At 36.2% G+C, this 24,325-nt stretch overlaps 1 protein-coding gene across 6 annotated transcripts in view; it reads right to left on the bottom strand.

The window, feature by feature from the left end:
- The window catches only part of KCNH5 (potassium voltage-gated channel subfamily H member 5), a 496,645-nt gene that overhangs the window by 299,257 nt on the left and 173,063 nt on the right, over nt 1–24,325 (bottom strand). For all 6 annotated transcript variants that reach the window (XM_086318923.1, XM_086318924.1, XM_086318919.1 and 3 more), the window contains one exon: nt 15,554–15,946. In XM_086318923.1, the coding sequence (XP_086175049.1) occupies nt 15,554–15,946 (393 nt within the window). The remainder of the gene's footprint in view (nt 1–15,553; nt 15,947–24,325) is intronic.

Raw genomic sequence — 24,325 nt, 5'->3', positions numbered from 1 at the left:
CTATTAGTATAAGTATAATGGGCTGATTAGAAATTGTATTGGTGAAAAAAAAAAAAAAGAAATTGTATTGGTGAAGGGTTTTTTATTTGTTGAGCCAATGTTTGTTGATAAGTCTCCACATCCCCTGCCCTTATATATATGAATATATAGAAGAAATAAGTATTAACCTTTGATATTAATCACGTTAGACCTTAGGCTAAGTAAATTCTTTCCTTAACTAAAACCCACTACACCCTCACCCTATAGGAATGTAACTTTATTTGGGTGGAGTCTGTTTTAAGAATAATCACCCCTGGAGAAATAAGTATCCTGGTTGACTGACCGCTGTCACAAGGAGAGGGTCATAATTTGTCAGCAGGCCCCCTGGCCAGAAGATGATGTAACACCCCTAAGACCTCTGTATACATTTGTATGAAGCACCTGACTTTGATCAAAGTCAGGACTGCTGATCCCATGTGACTTTTGCATAACATCTCAGTGTATATAAGTAGACCATGGAAATAAAGAATGGGGATCAGTTTCTCGAAATACTGGTCTCCCCATGTCGCTCTCTCTCTCACTCTGGCTGAGTCTCCATCTGGAGCGTGGAACCCACCATGCTTACTAATTATGCCTGGGCTTCTAAGATCCAACCGGGGAGGCCTCAGTGTCTCCTCTCCTTCAGGAGAATGGAAGGACGCCTGTGGCCTATGTAAGTGGTGCAAACTTCTTGTCTTGAAGTTTTATTGATCTCCCGCGTAAACCAAGCTACTCAGCCTCTTTTCTTCACTGAATTTTCCTACTGAGCTATCCTCATTCTATTACTCTTTACATCTTTAATTAATATCTAATTGAAGCTATTGTATCCTGATCCTCGCCGATGTCGTCCCCGCTTAGAATACCCTGGATCAGCCGGGGCTGAACCCCGGCACTGAAGAATTGATGCTTTTGAATGGTTGTGTTGGAGAAGACTCTTGAGAGTCCCTTGGACTGCAAGGAAATCCAACCAGTCCATCCTAAAGGAAATCAGTCCTGAATATTCATTGGAAGGACTGATGCTGAAGCCGAAACCCCAGTACTTTGGCCACCTGATGTGAAGAACTGACTCATTGGGAAAGATCCTGATGCTGGGAAAGATTGAAGGTGGGAGGAGAAGGGGACAACAGAGGATGAGATGGTTGGATGGCATCACCGATTCAATGGACATGAGTTTGAGTAAACTCCAGGAGTTGGTGATGGACAGGGAGGCCTGGAATGCTGCAGTCCATGGGGTCACAAAGAGTCGGACACGACTGAGTGACTGAACTGAACTGAACTGATAAAGAAGTCTCATTTTAACAAGACAGTCTCCCAAATAGATAAGATATGAATGTATAAAATAAACTTTAATATACAATTGGTAGATATTAGCTTACTTTTTGTGTTGAGAAATATGTCACTATCTTGCCTTGCAAGAATTTATCATGATAAATTCAACAGAAAAATAATAGAATTCTATATCACCAAAACTACCATTTAATGGAAAAATCTGTAATCACTTTTTAAAATCCAGATGCACATCAGGATTATCTTGGAATTTTTTTTGAAAAATACAAAGCTCAGGTATTACTTTTTTTCTCCAAAATTCCAGATATGTTTCTAATGGGCAGCCATGTTTAAAAACAACTGGACTATATGATGATCTTCTACCTTTATCTAGCTTGTTTCACTTTTTCTATTTCATATTCAATGCTCCCATTTCATTTAGTTTATATTTTCCAATTGCTCCATCTCTTTTTTAATGTTCTTTTGTAAGGCTTTATCAAGCATAGTAGAAAAGCTTTTGTATACAAATATATAAATAGTATGTATAGTATATATATTTTAGAAAACTTATGAATTTTTTCCTCACTAAAAAACTTATGACATTTTGATTCCACTTGTTTGACTTAGCATGAATAGAATGTTAGATTTCTAATTTAAACAATAGATATGCAACAAGCAACAAAGTTTTACTGTATAGCACATGGACTTATAGTCAATATTTTATAATAACCTACAATGGAAAATAATCTGAAAAATAACATGTGTATATGTATAACTGAATCTCCTTGCTGTGCACCTGAAATGTGTAAGTCAACTTTACTTCAATAAAATGTATATATTAAGAAAAAAATGATATAGGGCAGAAATCACTGCTTATGAGTAGAGGAACACAAGACATCTTCTTCCACAGGATCTGACTTCAGAGCAGTCTTTATTGCAGTCCTCAGAGCTATGTTCCTTGTGAACTTCCCACCAGGGGACAAATCAGAAGTGAGCAAGTAAGACTCAACTGGCCGGTATTGAATCCATCTTACTTTGAAAATCTTAAGAACTGAAATTGTCTAGCCCCATACTTAGCTTGGACACAAAGAATTGAAACCATAATTAGCCATCTATATCGACATGACTTGGTACTATTCGTGTCTTCTTTAGTATGATCTTATTCTTCAGGACTTCTGCCCAGGCAAATAGTTTTATTATTTATTATAGGAACTACCCAAAGACTCATTAGTTCTTCAGTGGAAAGCATAGACAGTTTAAGCCCTAAGATTTTTTGAACTTTTTGCCTCAAAATCATCACCTTACTGTTTCCACCAATCCTGGACTATGGTATCATGATTCTTAAACCTACCCAATTCTAACAAAGCCTACTCTCCTAAACTTCTCCTGATTTGAAAGATCCACCTTAAATCAAACTTCCAGTTCCCAAAAAATTCTCTCATTTCCTCAGAAGATACTATCAAATATCTGAGATGCTACCAAATCTTTGCAAGATACTGTTCTCCCATCAAATGGTAAGCAATAAACACAACTCAGCTTTGTCTTATCAATGAATTGTGTTTGTAGTTCTAGCTTTTGATGCTTCATGCCCTACCTAACTTAATACCTATAATGACAATACAGGTATAACTTCAGAGTTCCGTAAGAGAAAGGCTCAGAATTGTATCAGTCAGGGAACCCTTAAGCTATGTGTCCTTGTCAAGTTATTTATAGCTCATTACAAGGTCTTCACAGTTCAGATGAAATTTACCCATCAGATATATATATATATCATGCTGCTGCTGCTAAGTCGCTTCAGTCATGTCCGACTCTGTGCGACCCCATAGATGGCAGCCCACGAGGCTCCCCCGTCCTGGGATTCTCCAGGCAAGAACATTGGAGTGGGTTGCCATTTCCTTCTCCAATGCATGAAAGTGAAAGGTGAAAGTGAAGTCGCTCAGTCGTGTCCAACTATATATGTAAATCATATATATATATATAAAATATTACTTTAAATCTAAGTAATATTGCCTAGAAACACAGGTAGCATATTTCCTTCATCATTTCCCAGAGGAAGAATGGAAGACAGCTGACCAAAGGTAAAGCTGTCATGCAGGAGAAATGGTTGTTTAACCCTTTATCCACAATGTATAATAAACAAATTTCTTAAGGAAAAAACTCTGATGCTGGGAGGGATTAGGGGCAAGAGGAGACGGGGACTACAGAGGATGAGATGGCTGGATGGCATCACTGTTTCGATGGACGTGAGTCTGGGTGAACTCCGGGAGTTGGTGATGGACAGGGAGGTCTGGCGTGCTGCGATTCATGGGGTCGCAAAGAGTCGGACACGACTGAGTGACTGATCTGATCTGATCTGATCTGAAGGATAAAAAATTTTGTTATAAAGGTAACCATGTTTCCTGTGAGTCAGCATGTGTTATGTGAAACCAGAGATAAAATCACAGTATAAAACAAAGTAATAAAGACTAAATGGAATAGGAATGGAAGTTTAGAACTTCCTTCAAAGAAGAATGAAGAAATGATGAATTCTCAGCATAGTGATAATTATTATACAAATAATAAAGAGCAATTTCTAAGCAAGTATCTATGGTTAATTAAGGCAAATTTTTTAAGAGTTATAGTATACATATTGTAATATATTTCACCCTTCTTTGCCTTTATATCAGAATTATTTCCTAATGCTTAACAATAGGAAGCATTTACCATGAATGAAGATCAGTACACATAAAAATTTCTATTTATGTAAGCAACAAAATCAAATAAAGGAATCTCACTGCTGTCCTCTTTGCTTATAACTTCCTATCCTCCCAAAGCTAATTTACTCAGTTAAACAAATTGTTTTGTCTCCGTAGAAAATTAATGCAAAAGACTATATTCCTGGAACATCACCAGTTTTTTCAAATATAAGAAGGATATCTATCTTTAAACCTTCAAATATAAGAAGGATATCTATCTTTACCCAAACTTGATAACACTCTATGCCACAAATCCCACTTGGAAAAGAATTTAAAAGTTCAATCTACTGCCACTCTGCTCCAATTTGAAATCTGTGGCTGATTCTCATCCATTTCCCAAATCCTTTCCCCATCTCCTCTTTCACACTGACTTCTTTTTTATTCACACTTTTGAATAGTTTGTGCAAAAGTTTTACTCTCAAGCTAGAAGGTAGGTACATTGAGTTCAGTGACTAAGCCTTGTACATCTTTGCATTCATTTGTCCACTATGCTTTGTACACGTAGTGGGAGATCCCAGCTTAGAGATCTAAACCCTTTGGTAACCCCTAAACATGTATTGAAAGTTGGTAGGGTAGGACATCTGACTGGAAGATTATTTATAAGAAAATTCATGAAAAGAAACTTATGAATGGAGAGCTGAGCAGAGTAGCCAAAGGATAATGCTAGATTTTCTGAGTGGAGGATTTGGGGCCACAGATAAGGTTGTGTCACAAAGATTGCCCTTGTCCCTGTCTTTTTCATTACTAACAAGAAATGGTTTATGCCTCATTCACTTCAATAGAAATATATACAGTGTGACAACTATGTTCCAGGAACTTCAAATCCAAGATATTAGGATGATAGAATCTTTGCACTGAAGAAGCATAAGGTCTATTTTTGCACTAAAGAAGCATAAGGTCATTCCACCAGAAATGAGCATGGGGCCTAACCCTCAGTTTCCTAAAGATCTTTATTGTATTTGACCTCTTAACTTGAAGTAAAATTGAAGCATAAAAAATAGGGTCACCCATAAACCTTCCGCTGAGCATACAGATGAAAGATGAGTGTTAGTAAACTACTAATCCAATCCTCAATAAAAAATATAAATGTTTTTATTGTTATTAGAAGCTCTGGGATTATTAGTGGGCTTTCTTAAGTAAAGACCTGGTAGGTAACTAGGACTTAAAATTGCAGCTAAAGTTTTTAAAGCAAGCTACTAAGAAACTAAAAAGAAAAAAAAAAAAAAAACTTAAATAGAGAAAGTCCCATGGAGAAGGTAACATCCTCCCAGAAATAATATATTTCATTACAGACAATACATGTAATAAAAATAAATAAATAAATAAAAACCATCCAGAAACATCTTATACTTTTCAGAGTTAAGTAAATTTATCAGCCATAAAGAGAAATGCTATATAAATGATAAAGGGATAAATTCTCCAAGAAGGTATAACAATTTTTGCATGCATCAACCTAACAAAAACTAATAGAACTTCAAGTACAAATGAGATTAATCCACTACTATCTTTACAGACTTCAACATCCCTCTGTCAGAGACAGTCAGATCTAAAAGGCAGGAAACCAGTAAGGACATAGTGGAAGGCAATGGCACTGTCAATCAACAGTCTATTATTGACATCTTTGACTACTTTATACAATAACAGCAAAAAAAATAAGCTGATGTGAAACATTTACCAATATAGACCATATCCTGGGCTATAAAACACACCTTAACAAAATTAAGACAATAGAAATCATACAACAGCTGCTTTGGATCACAGTGAAATTAAACTAGAAATCAATAACAAATATAACTGGAAAATACAAAAATATGTAGAAATTAAACAACACATTTATAAATAAAATATGGATCAGAGAAGAAATATCAAGAAAAATGTATTGAAACTAAAAATACAACTTTTTGTATTTGTGGGATGTAGCAAAGCAGTACTCAGAGGAAAATGTACAGTGTAGAATGCATATATTAAAAAGTAACAAAGAAGTAAAATCAATAACCTAAATTTCTAAGCTTAGCAAACTATAAAAAGAAAAGCAAATTAAATACAAAGTAATAAGAAGAAAAAAACATATTAAAATTAGAGCAAAAATCCATGAAATTGAAAACAGGAAATCAGTAGAGAAGATTAACAAAATTTTAAAAGCTTTTTCTTTGAAAGCATCAATGAAATTGTAAAACCTCTAGCCACACTAACCAAGAAAAAAAGAGGACATAATTACTAATGTGAGAAATGAAAGAGAGGACATCACTACAGATGCTATAGACAAAGTATAACAAGTGCAATAATAATAACTACAACAATAATAGAACAATTTGGACAACTCTGTGCCCATAAATTTGATAATCAAAATGAAATGGATCAATTCCTTGAAAGACACAATCTACCAAAACTCAAATATACACACAAAAGTAATTATTTGAAGAGAACTATATTTATTAAACAAATTGAGTCAATAATTAATAATCTTCCAAAACACATAGCCCCAGAGCCAGATTAACTCGTGAGTGAATTCTACCAAATATTTAAGTAAAAAATTATACCAGTTCTCTACAGTCTCTTCCAGAAAAGAAGCAGAAACAATACTTTCTAACCCAGTTTTAAGAGGCCAGCTTTACTCAAATATCAATACTCAAATACACAAATACAGTATGAGAAAAGAACACTACAAATGAATATCTCTAATACATAGATGCAGAAATCTCAACAAAACACTAGCAAATCAAATCCAACAATATATAGAAATAAGCATACAGTATGGCCAAGTAAGATTTATCCTAGGTATGCATGGCTGGTTCAACAATAAAAAATCAATTAATTTAATCAATACCATCACGGACTAAAGAAGAAAAAGTCATATGTTTATATCAACATATGCAGAAAAGGCATTTGACAAAATGTAGCAATTATGCATCATAAAAAAAGTCTCAAAAAGCTAGCTACAGAGAAGAATTTCTCAACTTGAAAAAGAACATCTACAAAACCCTACAGATTATATCATATTGTTAAAAAAAAAAAGGAAATAACAGGTATACAGATTAGGAAGGGAAAAAAATATCTTTCTTTAGAGATGACATATTAGTCGGACACAGAAGATCCAAACAAACTGACCTGGGGGTGGTGGGGGGGAGGAGGAGTCTGGAACTAATTAGCAATTAAAGGAAGTTTGCAGGATATATGGTCAATATACAAAAGCCAATCACTTTCCTATATACCAACAATGAACAAGTGGAATTTAAAATTTTAAACACGATACATTTATATTAGCATAAAAAACTTAGGTATAAATCTAACAAAATATGTACAGGCGGTATACTAGGAAACCTATGAAACTGATGAAAGAAATCAAAGAACTAAATAAATGGAGCAATAAGCCTTGTTTATGGACAGAAGCATTCAATACTGTGTTGACGTCAGTTATTCTAGACTTGATCTAAAGCTACAATGTAATCTCAATCAGAATTCCATCAAGTTGTTTTGTATATATCAATAAACTGATTGTAAAGATTATATGGAGGAATAAAAAATGTGCAAGATAGCCAACACAGTACTGAAGGAGAACAAAGTCAGAGGACAGACACTCAATTTCAATACTTGCTATAAAGCTGTAGTAACCAAGACAGGGTGGTACTGGTGGAAAAAAAAAATGAACAAATGGATCAATGGTACAGAATAGAGAGCCTATAAACAGAACCCCATAAATATAGTCAACTTACCTTTGACAAAGGAGCAAAGGAAATACAATAAAGAAAAGATCATTTTTCAACAAATCTTGATAGAACACATGGACAGCCAATGGAAAAAAAAATGAATCTAGTCACAAACCTTATACCCTTCAAAAAATAAAATAAAACAGATCATAGACATAAACATAAAACATAAACTGTAAAGCTCTAAGAAGATAACATGGGAGAGAATCTAGGTGACCTTGAGTAATCATTTTCAGATATACCACCAAAGGTACACTCCATGAAAGACATAATAAACTTGAATTCACTAAAATTAAAAATGTTTCTCTGTGAAAGATACTGTCAAAAGAATGAGAAGACAAGCCACAGACTAGAGGAAAATATTTGCAAAAGACATGTGCAAATAATAAAGGAATATTACCCAAAATATGCAAAGAACTCTTAAAACTCAACAATAATAAAATTAACAACCCCATTAAAAATGAGCAAAAGATCTGAACAGACACTTGACAAAAGGAGATACTCAGATGGCAAATAAGCATATGAAAATATGTTCATATATCACTGTGTGTGCATGCTAAGTCACTTCCGTCATGTCTGACTCTTTGTGACCCCGTGGACCATAGCCCAAGCAAACTCCTCTGTCCATGGGATTCTCCAGGCAAGCATCCCGGAATGGGTTGCCATGCCCCTTCAGGAGATCTTCCTGCTTCAGGGATTGAATCCACGTCTCTTACATCTCCTGCTCTGGCAGACAGATTCTTTACCACTAGGACCAACTGGAAAGTCCCCTCATATATCACTAGAAAATTTCAAATTAAAACAAGATATCACAAGTCCTGGAATGGCTAAAATCAAAAACATTAATAATGCTAAAAACTGAATGTGAGTCAATAGGAACTGTCTTTCATTGTTGGTGAAACGCAAAATGGTGAAAACCACTTTGAAAGATAGTTTGGCAGCTTATAACAAAACTAAATATATTTTACATGATCCAACAACCATGCTGTTTGATATTCACCCAAACGAGCTGATAACTTACCCAAAAGGTTTTGCCTACACAAAAACCTACACTCAAAAGTTGATAGCAGCTTTATTCATAATTACCAAATTTGGGAGCAATCAAAATATCCTTCAGTAGTAGGTGAATGGAAAAATAAACTTGATATGTCCAGACAATGGAATATTATTCAGCACTCAAATTAGCCATCAGCCATGAAAAAACATGGAAGAACCTTAAATATTACTAAGTGAGAGAAGTCAATCTGAAAAGGCTTTCTACTGTAGGAGTCCAGCTATATGACATTCTGGAAAATGCAAAACTATAGAGATAGTAAAAAGGATCAGTGGTTGCTAGAGGTTAGGAGGAAGAAGGGATGAAGAGGCAGAGCACAGAGTTTTAGGACAATGACATTACCCTGCATGATACTACAATATGCCCTTATGCATTTGTCAAAATCCATAAAATGCACAGCACCATGAGTGAACCCTACTGTGAACTATGGACTTTGAACAACCTGATGTGTCAATGTCATTTCATTCTGGTGGGGGGTGTTGATAACAGGGAGGTTATGCATGTGTGGGGGCAACCTCTGTTATGGGAAGTCTCTGTAGCTTCTTCTCAATTTTGCTGTGAACCTAAAACAGCTCTTTAAAAAAGTCTTATTATCACACTAATAAGAAAAATCAATAATTATAAGGTGACTTGGGAATATTTCTAAGATTAAAACTAGTAAAACTAAAAACAAATACTATGAAATCCTCTCCTATACCACTCAAACATTATTTTTAATTATCTAAAGGTTTTAATGAAAAAGTAATGATGATCAAATTATATTAAATAGCAATTTCCAATATATCCTTAATGGAGGGCCTGAAATTTCTCAAAAGTGACAAAATAAATATATGAATACAATTAGCTTTGATTTCCAATTTTTTGCTTTGATATCTAGATCAGAGATAAAAATTTGCTATATAAACAGATATGCTAAAATAAAATGATGTATGTGCCCATTTTTCTTCGGAAGGACTGATGTTGAAGCTGAAACTCCAATACTTTGGCCACCTGATGTGAAGAGCTGACTCATTTGAAAAGACCCTGATGCTGAGAAAGATTGAGGGCAGGAGGAGAAGGGGATGACGGAGGATGAGATGGTTGGATGGCATCACTGACTCGATGGCCATGTATTTGGGTGGACTCCGAGAGTTGGTGATGGACAGGGAGGCCTGGCGTGCTGCGGTTCATGGGGTCACAAAGAGTCAGACACGACTGAGCGACTGAACTGAACTGAACTGAATGTGCCCATTTGACAAGCATAAATCAAGAAAAATTATAATTTAGAAGATGATTTTCTTAAACTTTTCTGGAAATTAAAAATATTTGTAATATTTCCACCTAGCAGTTTCTGGCTCAATCATTCTGTCTCCTGAAACAGTGCATTCGTGATCACTTTTCCAATTTCAGTTTGCTCTACCTTGTTTATTGTGTTTGCCACTAATACCACTCATTGTCCCCTGAATTCCCCAAGTATCATGTTTCCTAATTCCATTTAGTCTACCAAACTGTTTGTCACCTGCAGCTGCCCCATATTTCTATGATGTCTTATCATTCAGTTCCCCCTAACCTCTCAGAAATCAAGCTCCCTGGACCTCCCAGAGCTGTGTTCAAATACTACAAAGGAGTTTGGTTTGATTCCTTAGTTCCTTGTGATAATGTCTTTTACCCCCATTATATTATCTAGGAAATTGACATTATTTCTTTTCAAACAGAATTCTTTCTTTCAATGGACACTATCTTCCCAGCCTCACAGTTCTTTTAAAGAATGACATATCCACTTCGTGAATTCCTAGTAAATCAAGTTGTCTTCAGAAAGCATATCATCTGAGACACTCTTTAATATGAAAATGTCATTACATCCTAAATTATTTTGTACCGTATCATGTTAAAGGAGTAAGCTATGATCTTCAGACTCATATTCTCCTATTCCCAAGCTACCAGTAGCTCAATTCCTCATTTTTAAGTTCTATTTTGTTTTATGTCCTTGTACAATCTACTAAAACCTTACTAACACTTTATTGCTTCAGGTTGGTGAGTCACCAATGTGCAGTAAGCAGTGAAGAACTGCCAAGGAGATGGAACACATTCCTAACCACCACAGGGCTTGTCACCAAGCTGAGGAAATAGACACACACAAGCAAAACAATAATATCCCCTCAAACATGCACAATTCTACAAACAAAAATCATATCTGTTTTTCCATTGACTCTTTAAAAACATCTTGTGAAGTAAAAAAGTCAAGCATCCCTTCCCTTTTTTTTTTTAACAGATATGGAAACTGAAATCTATAGTCACCATCCCAAAGGCTCACAATAAACCAAGTCCTAAAGAAGCCACCCAATAATTGAAAGAGAAACTTGAAAAAAATGTGGAACCAAAATGTAAAACAACACTAGTTTGAAAAATGAGAAGGCAAACAGAGGCCAACGATTTATTTAGAAGGGCAAAGATACTTATAAGTCAAATACTGAAGATAAAAATATTAAGAGCAATCGATGAATACAAAAACTTCCAATCTATTAGAGGGAATCCAGAAGATTTTTAAAATTCAGTCATTCCAAAAAATGGCAGAAAAGAAGAATAAAGTAGAAAAGAGAGAAAAAAGTGACTAAAACACATTTCAGAGTGGAAAATAAGATGCTCTACCTAAAGCAAAAAGTAATTAATTACAGTAAATGTAAACAGACTAGTTACTGGGAAATGTAAACTTCCCAGTTAGAGAAACTCTCAGAATGTATAGACTATTTACAAAAGATACAACTAGAGTATAACGATCTAGAATGATGAAAAGTTAAATGCTAGAAATACATATCGGAGAAGGCAATGGCACCCCACTCCAGTACTCTTGCCTGGAAAATCCCATGGACGAAGGAGCCTGGTAGGCTGCAGTCCATGGGATCGCTAAGAGTCAGACACGACTGAACGACTTCACTTTCACTTTTCACTTTCATGCATTGGAGAAGGAAATGGCAACCCACTCCAGTGTTCTTGCCTGGAGAATCCCAGGGACAGGGGAGCCTTGTGGGCTGCCGTCTCTGGGGTCGCACAGAGTCGGACACGACTGAAGCAACTTAGCAGCAGCAGTAGAAATACATATATCAAGTAATATACATGTGCTAGTTTAGCTCTTAGTATCAGGCCAAGCAAACTTTAAGGGGAAAATAAAGGCATTATTAGTTACAAGAAAAGTTGGAAAATAATGTTGAGAAAATTTTCCAGACAGTATAGCAAAAAGATAAAGGATTGGAAAATAAGGAAAGAGGGGGAAAAAATTAGAAAAGTCTAGTAGGTATTAGAATAAAAGGAATTTCAACAAGAGAGAGAAAAGAGAAGAACAGGAAAGGAGATGGAGAAAAATCATAAGAAAAAAAACTGAAACAGAAGACATGCTTTTCCAGATTGAAAAAGACTACCCAGACAGTGCCCAGCAAAATGGATGAAAATGGACTAACAATAAAGCATAGTACTGGAAAGATTCAGAATCCTAGATAGAGAAGATATATCAAATTTCCAGAAAGAGAAAATAGGTCACGATGCCTCAAAGTCTCTTACGAGAATTATTAGAAGGTAGACTGTAATGGTACCACGCCCTTCAAAATCTGAGGATAAATTATCAATGGCCTAGAATATTACAGACAGTCAAACTATCCATCAGGTGGGAGAGTAGGATGACGAGAGATCTGTTTAAGAAAATGATGTTGATAGGATATTGCTTGCATCGATGCAAGGAAGGGAGCTTTAGACAATTGGCATAGAGTTTAATGGTTGAGTGAGTGATGAGTACATAAAAGAAAGCAAATGATAAAACCAGACAATTATCAACTCTCAGGAAAATGGAAAGTGCAGAAGAGGAAAAGTAATCACAATATATTGAAGGTTCAGTTATAAATGAGCTTCCCTTATAGCTCAGCTGGTAAAGAATCTGCCTGCAATGAGGGAAACATGGGTTCAGTCCCTGGGTTGGAAAGATCCCCTGGAGAAGGGAAAGGCTACCCACTCCAGTATTCTGGCCTGCAGAATTCCATGGACAGTATAGTCCATGGGGTCACAAAGAGTCAAACACAACTGAGCAACTTTTACTTTCACTTTCAGTCATAAATAGCATATTTGTAGACATAATGATATAAACACTATTTATGGAACCAAAAGGATGATATATCTATACTGTGAGAATGAGGTGATGGAAATAAGTGCATGGATACAGTGAGGGCAGGGAGAAAGAGGCTGAAACCTCCAATTTGATAGTGAGAAGTCAAAGACAAGTCCCAAACTAAAAAACCAAAAGGAGTAAGTACACAGTCTTGCTCTTTGGTGATGGAAGCAAATATAAAAGAATCCCCTAATCTGAAAGTGGTTGCCTCTAGGGTCTTCTCTTTTAAAAATTAGATATTGCCAATCATTCTTCATGTAAGTTTTACCAGTATTCCCTTGAGCAATGTATAAGAGACTTCACACCATCACTGTATCAATTCAGATCCCTTACCGAGTGATGCCAAGTCAGGGTTAGATATGCAAGACTTTCACTGAGATAAATGCCTATGAAGGAGAAAGGAGGGAGGAGTCTTCAGACCACGATGCATGTCTGAAACCTATGAAGATGGAAGGAAGAATTGTGTAGAAAGAGCCTCAATCACAGCACAGGTAAATGGGGAGTTCCAGGGCAAAAGTTGCTCAGCAGAGGAGTTCTTCATTGAGCAGGAGTAGGCTAATTACAATATTGGTGGTGGTGGTTTAGTTGCTAAGTCATGTCTGACTCTTTGAAACTCCACGGACTGTAGCCAGGCTCTTCTGTTCATGGGATTTTCCAGGCAAGAATACTAAATTGCCACTTCCTTCTCCAGGGAATCTTCCCGACCCAGGGATCAAACTCACGTCTCCTGCTTGGCAAGTGGATTCTTTACCACTGAGCCACCTGATAAGCCCAATCATAATATTACCACTATTCTTAGTCATTGGTTGAATGTAGCCTTGGGGAAACAGCTTTGAACTGTGACGTGCAGCAGATCAGAAAGCCACAGCAAGTGTCAGTCAACTGTATTCAGTGGTATATTGCTAAATGATTAACAACTAATGCCATAGAAAGGTTTTTTTTAAGCCTTTATTCATAGCATTTGCCATTTTAAGGGTGTAAATACTCCCATCGTGGCCAGTTTCAAGCTACCAGGGTGACAGTGTGATATCACTGAATGCTGGGTTTGAAAGGGATGCTAAAGAATGTCTTTTCCAAACCAGGAGCCACTTCCAGGAAGCCCCTACCTGTGCTTCATGCAGCAGGTTTCCATGAAGGGAGATCTGAGCAGTACGCATTCTCAGACACCATATTCTCCAACCCAGTGTGTGTGATAACTGTTGGTATGTCAGTATAGTCTATAAGTTTACTTTGCATTTTCCTTAATATTAATAAGTCTGAGGATATCGGTATATATTTATATAGTATATTAGATGCTTTTATTATTATGCAATCTAATTTATTTTCTTTTCTGTGAACTAAACCAATCTTTTGATTATTTGTATTAAAATCTTTATGCCAATGTTCTAAATAATAGAAATCCTAATGCATTGATCTTAATATATTAATCTATTTAGTAAGTGAACATATAAATACTACTTACTATCTTCTTATCATAAGATCAGCATTTTCAAAATTAATCCCCATCAATACTTCCAGAAGGGAAATAAGATAGAAATATACCTTAAAAACTTGATGTAGGTGGAATTTTAAAAAATAAATAAAAATAAAATTAGAAACAAATTACTATGATTCTTTTTTCCTTGAATTTTTAAATTAATAGTTATGTGTATAGCATCAAAATACAATGTCTATATTAAACTTTCTGGAAATATTTTTGGTATCATTAAAGTTGATTCAATGCAGAAATCTTTATGGAAAAAGATCCTGAAGAAAAATTGCAATCTACCTCCCAACACACACAGAATGACAACAATGTAGCGGAGAATTTTCTATCTGAACAGTCTATGAGGACAGAGTAGAATCTTTAGGGAAATTAAGTTTGTAATTATTATTATGAACACATTTTAAAAACAGATACATTCTATATTGATTCATTTATATACATCCTTGGTATAGCAAGTTGAAAATCATCCACAACTAAGTTAGAAATGAAGAAGCCTTGGATGAAATGGTCATTAAAACATTACATATGTTTAAAAATTTCTAATTGTGCAGATGACACTGAATAAGCAAAATCTTGAATTAGACCAGATATCAGAATTCATCTAATACAGTCTTTAACCACAAATGATTAGGCAAAACTTAAAGCAAAAACTATTAAAAAAAAAAAAAAAAAAGAAAGAAACCAAAAAGGCAAAACTTCAAGAATTTCTCTACCATAAAAGCTTCCTGGATTTTTTTGTTAACACAAGTACTGCTACCTATGTATCTGGAGGGGAGGAGTCAAAATATTTGTGGGTGCACAGAGCTTTAAACTGCTACTGTTTTCCCCAAAAAATACATATATTGCATTATCTTTCAATCAACTGTCCAGTTCATAAACCATATTTGACTTCAAAGGCTGTGGCTTTTCTTCTCCTCTTTCAAACACAACCTCCAACCACAGCCATTTCCTAGTATTTTCAACCAGAAATTTTTTAAAGATTGAATAAAAATTATAAAGTAATAAAATATGATCACTTATGGCAGGTATTTAGTAGGATGAAGGTTGAAAGTGGTGACTATAAAGAAGTTTAGGTTATTTATAAACTCCTTTTATCCTAATTTTCTCAAAATGTGATTAAAGTACCAAAAAAATAAAAACAGAAAAGAAACTTACCTCATCCACATTTTCAAAGGCATTGATGATGTCATAAGGTAAACAAGACAACAGATCGATCACAAACCAAGTTTTCAAATAGTTCATCCTTATCAACTTGGGGTCAGAAATAACCTCTCCACCAGGTCCCACAAAGGTTGTGTGAAAATTTAAAACAATGTCAACCAGAAAAATAACGTCCACCACACTGTCCAGCACCAGCCAGGCTATGTTGTTCTGCTTCGTTTTGAAGGAGACGTTGTAAGGAACCATAATGGCGGTGTAGAAGGTAAGAATTAAAATCACCCAATCCCAAGTTGTTTTAAAAGCACAATAGTGTAAAATAATGTGTGGTGGCGTCTTTGGCGCTTCTTGCTTATACTGAGGAAGGATATCTGATCCCAGCTGAAGAACCTAAAAGAGACAAAATGCATTTATAAGTGACCCGGACGTCTCTGCAAAGTTAGTAATGAATGCAAATTTTCTGGCAGACAAACCACTGGTTTCAAAGCCAGCCATGCTTTGTAATTATATCTCTTCTCCTGAGTTGTATCAAGGTTTGTCCAAAGTCACTGCAAATCCAATCACTCTATCGAAGTTGATTTGTCTGCCATTCCCTCTGACTTCCTCTCCCGTGGCCAACTCATTCAGAAACTGGTGCCCACACATGGAGGGCAGAAAGAGACCAAAGAAAGGCAGACCACGCCAGATCAGCAGGTGGCAGTTTTCATAGGCAAGGGAACTTACAAGGTTTCATTGGGTAAACACAAAACCAGAGGTTTCAGAACCCACCCACCAAATCTTAAAAGTTTATACAGAGGTTTAACTGGCTTCAGTCATGTATACAGTCCAGATGTTCTCAACCACAGCTAACTCTCTCAAGCTTGTATCCTTGAAAATGGCTCCCACAATGGGCATGGTGGGCAGAAAGTACATTTAAGGACAAGGGAGGGGGTGAGGAGCTTCCAGTTGCTTGGGTCCAGCTCAAGGAACACCTGGCAGTCCCATCCTCTTGATGACCTCCTCCAACACCAACACTGATCCACAGCACTGCTGGACATCCACTACTGGAAGTGCCTTCTGCACATTCACTGGGCAGAAGTGCCTAGAATCACACATCTCACAGACTGGCCAGCTGTTATTTGCAGGGCTCACCATTACCCATTCTTTACATATTTGGGATTTGAAGGAGCATAACTTTGATTCTAAAGGCTTTGCTGAACCTCAGGGCCCCACTATTGGTGATCTTGCTGTTGCGTGGGACTCAACCAGGGCCCTAATGACAGGCACAACAGTATCAGAGCTATAAATGTTATAGCCTGCTTTCCTCTGTTTCCCTTTCAATCAGATTTAAAGAATATTGGATTTCCTGCCCAGATGCAAATTTCCTTTAGAAAAAAATTCTAAATACTCAGGTTTGTTTCTCCATACCTTTTTGACAAATTGACAATTTTCCATGCAAGTTTATATGAACCCTGACTTATTCTGATTAGGTCTCATTAAAGAGACAATGAGAAAAAGCAGATGGCAGTGCAAGAGCAGAGGTCTGGGCAACCCTGGGAAAAGGCAACAGACACAGGACTTAGCACTTCCGTCCAGAACCTGGAACATGGACATTGTGTAAAGGAGTTGAAAAAGCAGGTTGAAGACCTCTGCTTCATGCCACCAATGAAGTTATAACTGAGTAAACCTGTGTATTAAGGAGTTTGTAAGTGGGACTTTGATGAACAATATTTTCAGCAGCTTTACCATCTTATACATTCAACTATTCAGTGTCCCTAAGACTAACGGGACCGAGAAAGTAGGAGTCAACAAGTTCAAATTATAAAATCATAAATGCACTAAATTTATGTCAATGCACAAATAGATGTAAACAAAAATACCTCTTGGCCTGTAATTTATATGCAACAAAGCAAAATAAGTAAACTAGCATTTTTTGAAGTTTGAGACTTATCCTGAAGTCTCTCATATGTACAACTTACACAACTGAAAACTAAGCATATAATATAATCATTGCTATTTTGAAACATGAAAGAATCACTGATATTCTCTTTAGGTGTACATTATAATTATTGTTTTAAGCTTGGGAGCTATAAGAATTATTTATAAAGATTTTTACATATTTATGCTCATTATCAGTACCCCAGTAATGCTTTTTCCATGAGATCTTAAATTACTTAGCAACAAATTATCCTGCAGGTAGATTAAGTTTCATGTTGAGACACAGAATTACATATAAAGACTCCTACAGAATCATGGCTTCTCCTTCACCTTTCAACCACAGATCTATTCATTCCAACATCACTGTGTTAAACATGAAAATTTCCTTCATACTCAATGTTAGTATTATACCATCTGTATTTACACACTCTGTAGTTTGAGCACAAAGAAACACACTTAGAAAATAAACTCAGTGCCAGGTTGCATTAGGACCTTTACGGGCACTCAGTACTTTTGCCTTCCTGGACCCCTTCCTCCTTAAAAATAATAAAATAAAAATTATACTTTATTTAATATTTTTATATTTATTTAAATATAAATACAACATAAATATATGTTTTATTTAAAATTACATTTTAAATAAAAATATAGTTTGTTTAATATTTATATTTTTATTTAAAGTTATATTTTTATTTTAACAGTGTTATTACAAAGATGAACATTTAATTATTTATTTTTTTACCTAAAAGTTCATTTTTTTCCTTCAACTGCTAGTAGAAATTCAGGCATCCTGGTGGACCCCTAAAAGTGTTATTGGTGCTACACTCTGTGCTAATAGACAAATTGGTCCCACTCAGCACCCTGGAATAATATAAGGTGTCTCCTCTAGAGATGAACTCACTCTTGAGTTCAGTATTTCCTAAATCTGGCTACAAACTAGAATCATCTAGAGAAGTTGTTAAAAATACAGTATACTCATGCTTAGACCCCTATGCCAGAAAATAATTAAATTCATTTTGTGTATTAAATTAAATTCAGAGAATCTGTACTTTCAAAATCTTTCCAGGTGATGATAGCGTATGGTTCAAAATAAAAACCCTTGTCTTCTATTTCTTTAAACATTCATAACCCAGTTCTTCAGATGGTGACTTGAATTTTTAAAGCAATCCAAAACTGCTCCAAGAGAAAAAGGAGGAGCAGGGAGAGTAGGAGAAGAAAGGCAACACCGACAAAGCAAGGCATGGGACACCCCACATGCTTCAGTTTGATGTTTCTTCTATGTAGAGCTCTGCTTTAATCTCAGCCCCGTCATTGGGGCTTTTCTATAAAGCAGTGAGTAACGACTGTTTGCTTTATTTCATTTGTACTTTCAGGAGCAGTAAACCTTGGATAGATGGGGATGAAATCACATGTCCTGATGTATTTTTGTACTGATACAGACACATTCTTTCTCTCTGAATATCGGGAGCACACTGACTCTAAAGGAGTCAGAACCACAGATGCAAGTGGAAGCTGAATTCAATCAGTAGAATGTCAGAGCATGTTGAAAACTGATGAATTGCCTACACAGACACCAGAATCCTTGAAACTGGGGATCAGCTCTAAATTTAGGAGGCCTAGTGGAAATAGGATAAAATGTATATGTGTTGGGAAAAGTGAAAGGACCTGAAATTTAACAGCAAATCAAATACTCAAGCTGAGCAAATTACATGATTCTGACTACAACTGGAAAAATTGTCTTTCTGCTAACTTGGTGCCTCTTTTCAGTCAGTCTTTGAAAACCTAAAAGTACACATAGACTATATCTCTGTAGAAAACCTTGTTATTTCCACATGTTCTCTGAAATCAAGGCCTAAGATCTGACATAAAGCAGTTTTGTATCTGAATCAGCCTTATAAATTAGGGATGACTGATAAAGAACAATAACAAAAGGCAAAGCAAAGAAAGAAAAAAATCAGATGGGAAGAAACAGGAATGAAAATTCATCAAGAGTAAAAATGAAAAGTGATGAGCTGTCCAAGGGATAGGAACTCTCCATTTGAGGTAGAGGAAAAAACCATCTTCAGTGATTTGGGGTGCTAAGGTAGAAATTTTTCCTCTCTATAGTCTCTTTCCTCATGTTCTTGCCCAGTTGTATTAACAAAGAAAGAAAAACTGAATAGGGTGTAGTTAAGACCTAGAAAGAGTCATGACCAAAAAAATCAGTAGTCACAGAAACAAGCTCCTACACTTTACCTTGACTTATAGAAAGAAACGAACAACCGAAGGCAGAAAAGAAAGTAGCTTCAAATTCAAGTAGTACTTAATAAAAAACACTATATTAAAAAGGAAGTTGTATCTGAGTGCATTAAATCTTGTGTCAACTGCATATTATCTTTTTTTTAATTTTATTTTATTTTTAAACTTTACAATATTGTATTAGTTTTGCCAAATATCAAATTGAATCCATCACAAGTATACATGTGCTCCCCATCCTGAACCCTCCTCCCTCCTCCCTCCCCATACCATCCCTCTGGGTCGTCCCAGTGCACCAGCCCCAAGCATCCAGTATCGTGCATCGAACCTGGACTGGCATGTCGTTTCATACATGATATTTTACATGTTTCAATGCCATTCTCTCAAATCTTCCCACCCTCTCCCTCTCCCACAGAGTCCATAAGACTGTTCCATACATCAGTGTCTCTTTTGCTGTCTCATACACAGGGTTATTGTTATCATCTTTCTAAATTCCATATATATGTGTTAGTATACTGTATTGGTGTTTTTCCTTCTGGTTTACTTCACTCTGTATAATAGGCTCCAGTTTCATCCACCTCATTAGGACTGATTCAAATGAATTCTTTTTAATGGCTGAGTAATACTCCATTGTGTATATGTACCACAGCTTTCTTATCCATTCATCTGCTGATGCACATCTAGGTTGCTCCTATGTCCTGGCTATTATAAACAGTGCTGCAATGAACATTGGGGTACACGTGTCTCTTTCCCTTCTGGTTTCCTCAGTGTGTATGCCCAGCAGTGGGATTGCTGGATCATAAGGCAGTTCTATTTCCAGTTTTTTAAGGAATCTCCACACTGTTCTCCATAGTGACTGTACTAGTTTGCATTCCCACCAACAGTGTAAGAGGGTTCCCTTTTCTCCACACCCTCTCCAACATTTATTATTTGTAGACTTTTGGATCGCAGCCATTCTGACTGGTGTGAAATGGTACCTAGTGGTCTTGATTTGCATTTCTCTGATAATGAGTGATGTTGAGCATCTTTTCATGTGTTTGTTAGCCATCTATATGTCTTCTTTGGAGAAATGTCTATTTAGTTCTTTGGCCCATTTTTTGATTGGGTCATTTATTTTTCTGGAGTTGAGCTGTAGGAGTTGCTTGTATATTTTTGAGATTAGTTGTTTGTCAGTTGCTTCATTTGCTATTATTTTCTCCCATTCTGAAGGCTGTCTTTTCACCTTGCTAATAGTTTCCTTTGATGTGCAGAAGCTTTTAAGGTTAATTAGGTCCCATTTGTTTATTTTTGCTTTTATTTCCAATATTCTGGGAGGTGGGTCATAGAGGATCCTGCTGTGATGTATGTCAGAGAGTGTTTTGCCTATGTTCTCCTCTAGGAGTTTTATAGTTTCTGGTCTTATGTTTAGATCTTTAATCCATTTTGAGTTTATTTTTGTGTATGGTGTTAGAAAGTGCTCTAGTTTCATTCTTTTACAAGTGGTTGACCAGATTTCCCAGCACCACTTGTTAAAGAGATTGTCTTTAATCCATTGTATATTCTTGCCTCCTTTGTCAAAGATAAGGTGTCCATATGTGCGTGGATTTATCTCTGGGCTTTCTATTTTGTTCCATTGATCTATATTTCTGTCTTTGTGCCAGTACCATACTGTCTTGATAACTGTGGCTTTGTAGTAGAGCCTGAAGTCAGGTAGGTTGATTCCTCCAGTTCCATTCTTCTTTCTCAAGATCGCTTTGGCTATTCGAGGTTTTTTGTATTTCCATACAAATTGTGAAATTATTTGTTCTAGCTCTGTGAAGAATACTGTTGGTAGCTTGACAGGGATTGCATTGAATCTATAAATTGCTTTGGGTAGTATACTCATTTTCACTATATTGATTCTTCAATCCATGAACATGGTATATTTCTCCATCTATTAGTGTCCTCTTTGATTTCTTTCACCAGTGTTTTATAGTTTTCTATATATAGGTCTTTAGTTTCTTTAGGTAGATATATTCCTAAGTATTTTATTCTTTCCGTTGCAATGGTGAATGGAACCGTTTCCTTAATTTCTCTTTCTGTTTTCTCATTATTAGTGTATAGGAATGCAAGGGATTTCTGTGTGTTGATTTTATATCCTGCAACTTTACTATAGTCATTGATTATTTCTAGTAATTTTCTGGTGGAGTCTTTAGGGTTTTCTATGTAGAGGATCATGTCATCTGCAAATAGTGAGAGTTTTACTTCTTCTTTTCCAATTTGGATTCCTTTTATTTCTTTTTCTGCTCTGATTGCTGTGGCCAAAACTTCCAAAACTATGTTGAATAGTAATGGTGAAAGTGGGCACCCTTGTCTTGTTCCTGACTTTAGAGGAAATGCTTTCAATTTTTCACCATTGAGGATAATGTTTGCTGTGGGTTTGTCATATATAGCTTTTATTATGTTGAGGTATGTTCCTTCTATTCCTGCTTTCTGGAGAGTTTTTATCATAAATGGATGTTGAATTTTGTCAAAGGCTTTCTCTGCATCTATTGAGATAATCATATGGTTTTTATTTTTCAATTTGTTAATGTGGTGTATTACATTGATTGATTTGCAGATATTGAAGAATCCTTGCATCTTTTAAAATATTATGATGACTATTATCATTTAACATTTGATATGTTAATGTCTTACTTGGGTTTTTAAAAACATTTCTACACATCAAAGTATTACTCTCTCCTCAGAGGTACCAGAAAATCAAACACATCACCCTGTTAGCTATGTTCCAAAAAAAACTTCAGAACTCTCCAAATTTGAAGAATATACTTTGCTCCCTAACTTTCTCCAAATGAAATTTAGTATCTGCAACAAGTTAAGAAAGTTACTCTGGAGAAATTCAGCTAAACTTTCACCAGCAAAATAAGCTGATGAACTTACATATTTAATTGTATCTTTCTCTTCCTTGGTTAGTTACCTCAGAATATTTTTGTGAGTGCCGAGTAAGTGCTTAGCACAGTTTTGGTAACTTGATTAGTTATTTTGTCATCTTTTGCACCAGTAAGACACAAGACGATTGTGTAAAACATGTCAACAGCAAAATTTCTAGCTGCCTTGGAGTTCTGTCCTCATTCCTTTTCTCTTTGGTTTCAGTACACTCTGTATGGGTAACATCACCCAGTCCTCTGACTTTAACAGCCAAATCTGTGAGGATGATACCAAAGCCTGTAACTCAAACACAGATACCCCTTGAGAGGCAGACCCATAAATCCCACTTCCTTTTAAAGATCTCCACTTGAATTTCCTGTCAGGAACTTCAAACTTAGTATGCCCAAGAGTAAATCTGCTACCGTTGCTCCCAAACCTCCTTTTCTTCCTCTTCTATCTGAGATTTTATTAACCAACAGTAGCCACCATCTGTAAGTGCTGTACTCAACATGCCAGCAAATTTGGAAAATGCAGCAGTGGCCACAGGACTGGAAAAGGTCAGTCTTCATTCCAATCCCAAAGAAGGGCAATGCCAAAGAACGTTCAAACTATCATACAAGTGCACTTATTTCACATGCTGGTAAGATTATGCTCAACATCCTTCAAGCTAGGCTTTAGCAATACATGAACTTCCAGATGTAGCAGCTGGATTTAGAAAAGGCAGAGGAAACAGAGATCAAATATTTTGCCAATATCCACTGGATCATAGAAAAAGCAAGAGAATTCCAGAAAAACATCTACTTCTGCTTCACTGACTATGCTAAAGTCTTTGATTGTGTGGATCACAACAAAATGTGGGAAATTCTTAAAGAGATGGGAATACCAGACCGCCTTACCTGTCTCCTGATAAACCTATATGCACGTCAAGAAGCAAGAGTTAGAACCAGACATGATACAACTGACTGTTTCAAAATTGGGAAAGGAGTACTACAAGGCTGTACGTTGTCACCCTGCTTATTTAACTTATATTCGGAGTGCATCAGTGAAACGCTGGTCTGGATGAATCATAAGCTGGAATCAAGATTGCCAGGAGAAATATCAACAGCTTCAGATATGTAGATGATACTACCCTAATGGCAGAAAGTAAAGAGGAACTAAAGAGCATCTTGATGAGGATGAAAGAGGAGAGTGAAACACCTGACTTAAAACTCAACATTCAAAAAACTAAGATCTTGGCATCCAGTCACATCACTTCATGGCAAGGGGAAAAAACGAAAGTAGTGATAGATTTTATCTGGGGGTCTCCAAGAATCCACCTGCAATGCAGGAGATCCCGGTTTGATTCCTGGGTTGGAAAGATCCCCTGGAGAAGGGAAAGGCTGCCCACACCAGTATTCTGGTCTGGAGAATTCCATGGACTGTATAGTTCATGTGGTCACAAAGAGTTGGTCATGACTGAGCGACTTTCACTTTCACTTTCAAAATCCCTGCAGATGGTGACTGTAGCCATGAAATTAAAAGACACTTGCTCCTTGGAAGAAGAACTCTGAAAAATCTAGACAGAATATTAAAACGCAAAGACATCACTTTGCTGACAAAGGTCCATAGAGTCAAATTATGGTTTTTCCAGTAGTCAGGTACAGATGTGAGAGTTGGACCATAAAGACTGAGCACTGAAGAGTTGATGCTTTCAAACTGTGGTGTTGGAAAAGACTTGAGAGTCACTTGCTC

The sequence above is a fragment of the Bos grunniens genome, chromosome 10 (genome assembly GCF_055505025.1).
Source record: "Bos grunniens cultivar Pamir isolate PY7600 chromosome 10, Bosgru_T2T1.0, whole genome shotgun sequence".
Taxonomy (NCBI): Eukaryota; Metazoa; Chordata; class Mammalia; order Artiodactyla; family Bovidae; genus Bos; species Bos grunniens.
This window is presented reverse-complemented; position numbering and strand designations above follow the sequence as displayed.